The following is a 12,109-nucleotide window of genomic DNA, read 5'->3' as shown; positions in this document are numbered from 1 at the left end:
ATGTTTTAAATATGTAATAAAATAATGTATTTTGTTAAATTGTAATTTAATTTTTAATCATAAATGCATTGTAAAAAATTTTTTTATTAAAATTAAAAATTAGAAACATTGGTATAAACACTAATATAAATAGGAAACAAGTATGAAAAATTTAATGTATAGTATGTTAATTGAAAAAACAATTACCTAACCTATTTTTAACGTCCGAATATTCTTTGAGATATAAAATATTTGATACTAATATCATATACCTAAATGTACCTATAAGCTGTTTTTATTTTTTGCTTAACACCTTTTTGGATTGTCAGATGTATATTTGTACGGTTTTTTGTTAAAATATGCAAAACATGCACTAATGTCAAAATATGCAAATATATAATATGCACTATAAAATTTGGAAAATTTAATCAATCAAATAATGATTTGTGGACACTCATTGAATGCATGTGTATGATGTTGAAAATAACACCATGCATTTTATGCAAAATCCGGTCTTTACTTATTAGATTTACTAGACTGTATTTTTTATCATTTTTATTATATTATGTACTTAATTTTTACAGCTCTATAATTAAACTTCGTTTCAAACAAAGTAATATCAATACACAGCAATAATTAACATTAGCCATTAGGCACACATATTATATGTATTTTAAAATTTTAAATAAATACGAACAATATATAGGAACAGTATACAATTATAAGACACAAACAAACCTAATCACTGTACTGATCACCATATCAATGTCTATTTTAGGTCAAAATGTAAATTATTATTAATAATTTCGTTTGCACCTAAAATGCTGAGTCACTAATTTGTTTATACGATGATAGACAATAGTTATAAGTTATAACACACAATACCAAACGTTTATCATTTCACAATTAAATAATCAATGGTAAAAATTAAATAAATACAAAATATTAGTAAAATAAAACGAAAATAAATAGATATTAAAGAGTTATAAAACTGTAAAAAGACATATTATAAATTAAATAATATTATGTAAAATGAATATTATTACTTTAAAAAAACGTATTGCTAACAAATAAAATACGTTATTTTACACAATAATTTATAATTAATCTAACTTTATTTAATAGCTTATTACCTATATAACTTGCATGACCTTTTTAATAAGAAATCAGTTATTTGAATTTCTTCAATTTATTTTTATAAAAAAATTTAACATGAATACCTACATCAAAACAATATAAAAATAAATAGGTGAAATAGAAGAAAATAAAAACCCAGAATAAATCTGAAAACTTTTGCTTACTTACCTATATACTAAATATACAAGTATACGTCTTAAGATTTCGTAGGTTTTATTTAGTGTGATGTCAAGCAGTGAAAAATCTTTTTATCGTTAATGAAAATGGAATGCGCCATTATTTGTTTTGATTAATAATGTTCGAGTAAAAAAAAATATCCTAGCGATTTTTAAATCTGATTTTAATGTAACTTCTATTTTAAATAACACTTCATTGGTTAAATGAATAATTACTAATAACATAACATACTCTGAAGGCGTACTTTACAAGTAAATAGTAATTGTTTATTTTTAACTTGAAAGTAAGGAAATAATAATATGTAATATTGCTTTAATTTTAAGTCTCTAACTTGCACAAGTCAGCAGATGAAAATAAATATTATTAAATTTAATATAATACGAATAACGATGAGAAATAACCAAATAAATAACCAGCAACTTATTTTATAATATACCTATAATGAGATACTTATTTGTATGATTAAACTCTATATAAATATATTTTGCGTTTTAACTATTTATATTGTACATACCAAATACTATACTTAAAATTGTAAGATAAATAGGTACCAAATTTGATCATCACGATTCACGAAGTCTATTGTATAATACACATAAGATTCAAGTTTTTACTCTTTTAAACATTCGTCAAATAAAAATATGTTTTTTTATGATGATAATTTTGATGTATTAAATTAAAGTTAGGTACTTATTTAATTTTAATTAAACCTATCAATTTCGATTGAATTTGTATAGTTTAAATCAGTTACAATACTACTAAAAATAGCTACAATCGTCTAAAATATAAAGTAGGATGTAGAACTTAACTAGTTTGTTGTTCATAAAAATGATGAATTAATTATAAATAGAAAATAATCAACTTTTGCTCATAATTTAAAAAGAGAAATACGTAGGTATTCAATACATACCAAGTAATTAAATACCGTTTTATTAACTATTAGATGCTCTAACGAAAATATTATATTTTGTATTAAGATAAAACTCAGAAAGACCTTATAGCTTAGGTATACGAAAATCAAACAAGACCGAATCTTAATTATCTTTATAATTCTATAGGTAATATTGTAGGTACCTATATTTTGCTTAGTATAAAGATTACGTATCACAAATCACCTACCAATAATCAATTTAACTTATTTTAGTAAGTTAGATAATTTTTAAATAACTGGGGGTGGCCAAATTGCGGCTCGCGATCTGCAGGTGGTTCACGTCATAGTCAGATGTGGCTCGCATTTTATTTATAAAATCAAAATTTACTTACTATTTATATAAATTTTAATTATTTAATAAGCGTTTATTGAAATTTATCAAATTATATAATGTTTATTTATGAACATTTTGGCTCTTGGGCTTATTGTATTTTTCCGTGTAACTCGCTAACACGTTTTTGTTGGCCACCCCTGCAATTTATTATTGTGTGTGTATGTGTGTGTGTCCGTTCCACAGTTATCTTTATTGTTTACAATTGAGTTTTAAAAGTTATCCAATAAGATAGGTTACATAAGTGACACGCGCCCGAGTGTAAAACGTGAAATGTTAATGTGCGGATCTGAATTGAACTGATTTATTTTAGCAATTATTTATTCGATCAGAGTATTAATCATAGTGTACATAGTGTTATTGTGCGATTTATAAGATTTATTTAATTTATGTTCAAAAGTATTATAACGGCTTTTCTTAATTAATAAGTATTTATCGAATTAATATTCAGAATCATAAAAATTAAGGTAGGTACCTAATTAGATTATAATATAGTACTTTATACTACGTTTAACTTTAAAGAAGACAAATAATAAACACTTATAAGTAATAAGTATAGTCAATAAAACTTATAAGTAAATACGTGTTTTTGCATATAATTATATTATTTACTTAATATATTTTAATCATTACTTTATAATTTTATCTTGAAAATTTTTTTTATAGGAATTAGGAAATCTAATTTAGCTAAAATATTAAAGAATTGCAAAAATAACTGAATATTGTAGTAAAGCAAGATTAATACACTACAATATCAAAGTTAAAGATTCTATAGTAATACAAATTACATTCTTAACGACAGTAAAATAATTTCTAAATTTCTTGTCATCCTAACTGTTATGTATTTTGTTTATCATTATATTATATTTTTTTTCAGATTTATTACTACCAATCAGTAATTTGAATATTTAATTTTAAGATTTCATAGTAATAGCCAATAGGTATTTAGAATAACTAATGATATATAGTTAAACAAATACACATTTTTAAGTCTAAAAATTAAAATTTTTAAGCTAAATAATTGAGAACAAATCTGAAAGAGAACATCAAATTTTTATAGTTCGATAATCAACACGAAAAATTTCAATTTTAAAATAAATACATTTTATAATATCTATTATACTATATAATGAAATAATTTACAAAAAATGTTAATTCTTTAGAATTGTTATTTTTTAAAAACTACAAAATAAGCAACATAAGTTCAAGTACTTAAATTTCTGATTGTTGTCAATATATTGTAATTTCTTTTAAACTATGAAATATTAAGTATGTTTATTATTTTAGATTTTTATCAGAATTTCAAATATATAAAAACTAAAACTATTATTTTTAAGATAACAAATATTTTGTAATAAAATATTTTAAGCCTTTTTAAATTATCCGAGTTCAAACATAATATGCTTATAAAGTTATAACAAGTATATTTTTTGACCAAACTTTTATTTACAAAAAATAATTTACTATTACAGAAATATATTTAACAATAATAAATTATACCTATTTATATTTAATTATTTAGATAACATGATTCCAGTCACTGAAGGAGTAGAATGTATCATGAAGAAAAGCTATAATGATCATGACGAAAAAGATTTAACAACAACTAATGAACAGAGAAAAGTTATAACAAATAATCAAAATTCTATTAATATGAATAAAGTGAATACAGAAGTAAATATCTAAATTTTAATAATATATCCATTGTGCATATTAAGTAACCTAAGTATTTATTGAATTAAGGCAAACATGAAATCCCTAGTTATTTTTATAGAGTATATACCAAATTTTCTCTATAAGATAAAATGGTAAATTTTATAAAAAAAATAACACCATGAAAAATGATTCTTAGCAAATACTGTCTAAATTTTGATAACAAGTAACAATTACAATTACTTTAATAATAATATTGAATTTGCTTAAAAATTCCCATTTTCCTAAAGTTTTTAGTTTGTTTTTCCTAATTATAAAAAAGTACTAAGGATTTTTAATTTTAATTTCTAAAGTACAAACTCGAATCAAATTTCTTTACAAAACCGTCCTCAAAGTGAAAATATAAGCATCATATCAACTATTTATTGTATACACATGCTTAAAAAAACACACATACATCATTATAAAATCACTGTATTCATCGAACCACTCAATATCTTAAATGTCTGAACATTTCCTAATTTTTCTAGGCAACATTTAAATTTATAACTGAGTCTATAGAGAAAAAAGTGTACAGATGTATTTTAATTTTTTTTATATCCCTTCATTGCTGTTTTTCAATTCAATTATATAAATAATAAATTTTATAATATAGTTTTAAAATGCAATTGTTTTGATAATATTTTCTTATAATTCAACTACAATGTAAAATATCTCTAATGAAACCTTTTATAGCACATTCATAAATATAATACACAATAAATTATATTGTACTAATACCACATTATATTATTTTAACCGATAATAATACTATTTATAGGTAATATAGAAAATTATCAAATATGATAATTAATTGTATAAATAACTTGTATTTATTGTTAAAAAAATAATATATTATCTTAGTGTCAGAAATTATAGATAAAATATTATTTAATAAAAAATAACAGGTAATAAATAAACATTAAACCTTGCTAACTAACACAAATACCAATACAACTAAAACAATAAATAAATTGTTATTTTTATTAAACTAAACTTTACAGAAATAACTGGTTTTGTTTATGATAATAAGTATTGAATAGTATATTGTATAATACTAATATATTTACACATCCCTATTAATATATGTTGATTCATTGCCAGTTTATTGTTTCAAAAAACAGTAAGACGTTTTTTTGAAGTGAGAAATGTATGAACATAAATATGTTATTTCAGTCTAGTTTTAATGACTAAAAATTATTACATTATTTTTTAGTATCAGAATGAATTGAATTAAACTAAGATGTCTTTGATTTAATCTAAAAGGTATTCAACATTTAATATCATTACCAAAATAAAAACATTTTGTTAAACTATAATATACATAAAAAATTGTCAGAGATATTCAATCAAGTATAAGTCATCATATTTATTTCTCTATTCATGTTTGATATTTAATAAAATATATAGGATTTTAGACGCATGACAAAATAAGCTCTAAGTATATATCATATAGGTGCTATTATTTTGTTAATTATTATGAATATTATTTTGTTTTTCTTATAGATAAATGAATGTGTTACACAACAAAATAATCCATCGTCGTCAGTTGAAAACTATCAATACAGACACCACATTAGTCTTGATAATCGTATACTATCAGAACAATCACCATCAACACGTAATAAACTTAAAAATGAGGACAACATAACAAATAATCTACACGATTTAGAAAATACAAACATTGATAATAGTGAACATGAGTCTAAAACAATGATTGCCAAAACACAAGAAAATAAATCACCTATATCTGTATTGAATCAATGGGCTGTAGGTGGTAAAGGAAAAAAATCAATTGCTGTATCATATGTGCTTACAGGTGTTACCGGACAATCACATAAGCCAATATATACATACATGTGTCAAATACACAATACTACAGGTAGTTAATATTGATTTAAATCATCTTATTTAAATAAATATCTATTATTGTTGTATAGAGTAAGCTTTACGAGAGGGAAAATCTTTAAAGGAAGCAAAACAAAATGCTGCTGCCCAAATGTGGGAAAAACTTTTTGATTTTAAAATAAACTCTTTGAACGACAATGATAAAATTATAACGTCTACTACAACCACTGATAACTTTGAAGTTAATGAAAATGATACATTTTTTAGTAGTACTGAAGGATCACAAATTATACATGAAACTAATTCAGATATCGACGATAATGAATTGTAAGATAAATCAATTACTTAAAAAAATAAACAATTTTTTTATATATTTTATAAACACATTTTTAGACAACAATTTAATAATAAAGAAGTACAAAATATGGCACATTGCAATATGAATCCTATTGGAGCCTTATCAGAGTTATGTACAACTTATAAATGGACACCGCCATTCTACAGTATTGAAACAATAAGCAAAGACCAAACGATATATAAAACAACATTATACATGGCTACTTGTAAAATTTTTGATTTACAACTAAAAGGTACTTAACAATCATTTAATTTAAATTAATTTCTTTGTTTTAATGTTCTAAATATAATATTTTTAGGAACTGCTACTACAAAGAGAGGAGCTAAACGTTATGTCGCACATAAGATGTTTAAAACAATTTTTGAGTTTGGCCCAGAAAGATTCATTGAATTAAAATCTGCATATTTAAAAACACAGTTAATAACTAAAGTAATGTGATTTAAATGTTTTTACATATTTGATATCTAATTTAAGTGAAATTTAAAATGTATGTTATTTTAAGGATTGTGTACTAAGTACATGCATTGATATACATAATGAAGAAAATCAAAAACAATCAAATCACTGGTTTCCAGCACATTGTTTCCGATCACATTTTACAAAAGCAACTGCAGCTAAAAAAGTTATGAATGATATAACAAAACTTCCTTCATTTGAGGTACATATTAGAAAACAAAAATATTATCACTAACTTTTAATATAAATAGTAAATTATAAAATTGTTTACAAAAGGATATGACGGATTTGGAACAATATATTGAAAATGATGATCCAAATGTAAGCAATATTAGTAAATTGGATATTGTATGCAAGGAACTAGATTTTCAAGCAATTTATGTATGTCTGGGAGTTCAAATAAAAGAAGGTATATTTTAAGCATATTTTTTTTATTGAGAGTTAAAATTAAAAAAAAAAATCAATTTTGACAGATATTACAAATAACAATGGCCAAGATGAATATGCTGAGTATGGTGTATTAGTACAAGTTACATCTTTACCAACCACCATTACAACTGGATATGGTGCCACTTCGGATAGAGCAGCAGAAGAAGCTGCTAAATGTATACTACAAACGTTTAAAACAATGTTGCGCTTTACTAAACCAGCCACCATAAACAATAACAATAAGGAAGAGCAATTTGTATACGTATTGTAACATTTAAATTAAGTAATTATAATTGAAAATTTATATTAGTTTTATGAAAAATATTTAAAACATTTATACTTCACAAATTATTGTGTCCTGATAGGTAGTTTATAAAAATAACACTATTCTGAAATAATTTCATAAATTTTTTTTTACTAACACTTAAATCTAGAAGTTTTCAGTTTTTTTTTCCTTTTGTTCTGTCAATTTATAATAAAAATCATCTTTTTTGTTACATCGATAATTATGTTATACAAACTACCTATGTGGGTACTTTATAATATGATTCTTAACTCAATATACTTGTTTTACGATCTCATCTATTAGTTCATCGAACAAATAATAACAAAATGATAGAACGATAGCTCTAATAGTATTATAATTGTAATAATTTTATATTATTAAAAATAAGAATTTTTCCACAAAAACTTTCCTGTCTTATGATTTATTTACTTATTTTTACTATACCCAACATATTACGTACACATTATAACATTTGGCATTTAGCTGTTAAATTTTATTTGAAAATTTACCTTCGAGACAATGATCTTGGTCTGCGGTATGGGTACCTACGTCTAATTATTACTGTTGTTCGGTAACGCAATGACCACCGGATCAATAATAACCATACAGATAAGACCTTTTTTTCCGTCGTACGCCGTACAATCTTTTGTACGAACACACACCCGTCGTAGCCACTTCCAATCGGATTCCGTCCCGGAACACAAAATGAGATGTGGAGTTGTCGACACGTCTGTTCCGATGGTTCAACTACGGCGACGTCGGCCGATCAACGTGACATTATATTTTATTATGTGTAATAATAAAAACGATTAATGTCTTTCATTTAATAATAATAATCGTTACAATAATGGTGATGATGTGTGTGTGTGTGGTTGTCGGTATCGGTCGTTGATAATAATAATTATTATTGTTGACGGGACCGCGACTATAATATATATTATTGTTCAACGGAAGTACAGACGAATCGCGACAGTGACGTCGTACGGCGGCGACTGGTTGACGACGACGACTACTACTACTACTACCACAGTATTACTACTACAACCACAGTACTGCTGCGGCGCCGACGGCTACAAAATAAGTGTGTAAAGTACACGCACACGAGCGCGCGGCGATTTTACGTTCGATACGATTCCAATTTTCTGGTCCGAACGGTTTTATTCGCCAATAATAATATTATATTATTTTTACCGCGGTCGTGCGCTCGTGTGTGTGTGTGTGTGTGAACAGTGGCGAGTGTGATACGGCCCCTTCGTCGTCGTCGTAGATGATAAAATCGTTACTATCAGAACGGCGGCGGCGGCGGCGGCGGCTGCAGTGTTAAGTTACAGCTGCTGAGTTTTTATCACTACGCGAGAGACGATGAAAATTAATATTATGAGATTATTATTGTTATTATTATTATTATGGTCTAAGGCCGTGGTTATTATTATTGTGACTTGATATGATTTTTGATATTTTTTTTTTTTGTCGCAACACCAAAAACTGGTCGATATAATATTATTTCCGAATACGTGGGTTTTTACGTTTTAAAAACGATAATCTACCCAGAAATGATGATAATAATATATTCACGGAAAAATATCAAAATATTGCGATTAACTACTGAGATAAACTCGATTGGTTGACGATCGGTGGTCATTCTCTTGAGTTCAGTTTTTAGGCGTAATGAATAATGATTAACTCTTGCACGGGAAAGTCGTACGGACGACAGATTTTCTATATTATTATTAATTATTATATACACGATCTACTACCATTCACAACATCTTAAAGACTTAAACTTAATTTAAAAAAAAAAAAATATATATATATATAGTATGATTGGGTAGGTAGGTATATCAGACAAAATGTCCATTGTTTAATGCATTAATTGCATTAGTACATTAATTTACAAGTGAACAAAATACATTTTGTATATTTATGTAACATTATGATGTACCGTATAATATAATATTTAATAAGGTTGACTATTATCATTTTTGTATGGAAGCTTAAAGAAATTTTACTGATAAATTTTAGATATTATGCTTTGACTTTGAAGTAAAAATAAAATATCAATAATTAATCCTAACAAGAAACTTCAAAGAAAATGATTATATGATTTTTTTACAAAAATTGTACAATTTTCAACCGCATCCCCGGAAGTAATTCTAACTCTAATATTATACTTTAAAATAGACCATGTACTTATACTCATATAATAATATATTGATGTGTAGGTAATAAATTATAATAACTTATAATCCATAGAATATACAATTTTGACTATAACCTGACCAAAATGATATTTGAGTAGCACTTCGTCTTTACCTTGAGGGCACGATCCCAGACCCCAACTTACGGAGACTTCAAAAAATATTATTTATATCTTTACGTTGGGTTTACTTTTAAAAAGTAGTAACGTTACTTTACTCGTTACTTAGAGATAAATGTAATAAAATTACTTTACTATTCTGATAGAAAAGTAACATGTTACTTTCTCATTATAAAAATACATATATTTTTTTAATTTCTTAGCAATTTTCATTCTGCCAAGCAATAATATAACTAGAAGTATACAGTATACTAGTAAACTATCTACAGTAAAAATGTTTAATTTGAAAAAGATGTACAAAAGTAATATGTACAGTTAATACTTAAGTACATAATAATATTAATTAATTATACTAATCATAGTAACTATAATTATTAGGTTAGGTAAGTATTATGAATATAATGTCACAAACTCACAACATAAACGATAAACTTACCTGTTAAATAAATAAATAAATTACTTATATAAGCCTTTTTTTTATTTCATAATTATTTATTTGTTTTTTTAAATTAACCTTACACAATAATACGTTTTCAAAGTTTTAATCACTCATACGTGATATTTAAATCAGAAGTACATACCAGAAAAATAAAGTTATAGTCTAATGTAAATTATAAATTTAGTAAAACTAATAAGTATTTTAAAAATGAAGAGTTTTTGTACAATAATATTACTATACTAAATTCTATTATTAAAAATAAATAGCAATCGATAATAAAGTAAAATAAATATTGTACCTACTTACTAGTTACTACTTACTGCATTTATATGGAATATACTAGCCAAGTAAATAGTAATAGTGTTTAGATATAGACATAACCACGATTAAAGATAATTATAATGTGTTATAATACAAAAATTACTTATCAAAAGTAATTTCCATTACATTTTCGTTACTAGGAAATAATTTTAATGAAATTACGTAACGCGTTACTTCCGTTACTACCCAACACTGAATTTATCTCAACTAAATATTTGATTGTCAGACTTAAATGATAAGTCATTAAAGTCACATATTTAACTCAAAATCTAAATTCTATAAATACGACAATTATGATTAATAACAAGTTTTTTTATAAGCATTGGTACCATATTATACTATGAACTTCCACACACTTTAAAATGCACAAAATTGCGATTTATTCTCCTCAAAACGCCTTCGTTTCAATGATTACAATGAACACCGTTGAAAACTCACGAAACGCACAAATCTAGAGTATAATATTATAATAACTTATAAAATAATAATAGTTAAGTAGACGTCAAAGCATACAAATACATTGTGGAACTGTTGAAAAAACAGCGTTTTGCTAAATAATTATGCCAATAATGAATATTTTGGCATGTAACTAAGGTTGTAATGCTCCGATAAACTTGAAATTTTCAACAGAATCATCTACACACCAAACTGAGCTATTCGTGAAAGTTTCAAGTTAATTTATTAATTAGTTTAGGCTACATGGTATGATTTTCGTAAAATAACATTGGTTGGTTCTCTCGTGTAATATATGTATATCGTTGTCGCGCGCTGGTTTCTTTTCTTTTTTTTTTTTACAGCTTTGGGCCGCGACCACGGAGTTGGATTAAACTATGTAGTTTTTCTATTCAGGGCCGTATTACCGCTTACTGCTTAGGCTGTATAGGCTAAAGCCTAGGATGGCAAGTATTAAAGGGCGGCAAATTTTAATAGTCGAAAGTTTCGACTCGAAACGAAGAAGCAAATTGTAAATTTGTAAATTATTATGTAAATTAGGTGGACAATTTTCGACCTATATAAGTATATTAACCATGGACCATGGACTTTCTTAGGTAAATACTTCACCATTTCTTCGGTTTTAAAAATTCATTCAATATTTAGATTTATCTATTTTTTCACTAGGTATTGTGATTTTACAGTTTTCAAATCCCTTTGATTTGGCAGAGCACTGTTTCATGTTTGCAACTATTTATGCCTTTTAGTCTTTACCTTACATTCGTGTTATTGATAAATGTATAATAAGGTATACATTTTTTTTTTTTGTCACTTTATCATAAACAATAGATACTTCGATAAAATTTTCTAAGTTTCGAGTTCCTAATAAGCAATTTGGAATAAGAAATATTTTCGTATAGGTTAAAACGATGACGATATGACGGAACGCCCAACATAATATTTTAATTGAAATGGT

At 25.3% G+C, this 12,109-nt stretch overlaps 2 protein-coding genes across 2 annotated transcripts in view; one reads left to right on the top strand and one right to left on the bottom strand.

Annotated features, from left to right (window-relative positions):
• Positions 1-8,775, bottom strand: part of LOC114127873 (AMP deaminase 2) — a 29,423-nt gene extending 20,648 nt beyond the window's left edge. The window contains exon 1 of the mRNA XM_027992216.2: positions 8,134-8,775. The gene's annotated coding sequence lies outside the window, so the exon portion shown is untranslated. The remainder of the gene's footprint in view (positions 1-8,133) is intronic.
• LOC114127874 (uncharacterized) lies at positions 2,743-7,622 on the top strand. The gene is made up of 9 exons (XM_050205280.1): positions 2,743-3,022; positions 4,078-4,229; positions 5,754-6,129; positions 6,194-6,422; positions 6,489-6,685; positions 6,752-6,882; positions 6,956-7,111; positions 7,186-7,318; positions 7,383-7,622. The coding sequence occupies exons 2-9, from the start codon at positions 4,083-4,085 to the stop codon at positions 7,607-7,609; spliced, it is 1,596 nt and encodes a 531-aa protein (XP_050061237.1). The 5' UTR covers positions 2,743-3,022; positions 4,078-4,082; the 3' UTR covers positions 7,610-7,622.
• Positions 8,776-12,109: the final 3,334 nt, after the last annotated feature.

The sequence above is a fragment of the Aphis gossypii genome, chromosome X (genome assembly GCF_020184175.1).
Source record: "Aphis gossypii isolate Hap1 chromosome X, ASM2018417v2, whole genome shotgun sequence".
In the NCBI taxonomy this organism is placed as follows: Eukaryota; Metazoa; Arthropoda; class Insecta; order Hemiptera; family Aphididae; genus Aphis; species Aphis gossypii.
This window is presented reverse-complemented; position numbering and strand designations above follow the sequence as displayed.

Coding starts and splice junctions, on each gene's coding strand:
- LOC114127874 (XM_050205280.1), top strand. CDS start 4,083: ATGATTCCAGTCACTGAAGGAGTAGAATGTATCATGAAGAAAAGCTAT. Junction 4,230..5,753: donor TGAATAAAGTGAATACAGAA/GTAAATATCTAA, acceptor TTTTTCTTATAG/ATAAATGAATGTGTTACACA. Junction 6,883..6,955: donor AAACACAGTTAATAACTAAA/GTAATGTGATTT, acceptor TGTTATTTTAAG/GATTGTGTACTAAGTACATG.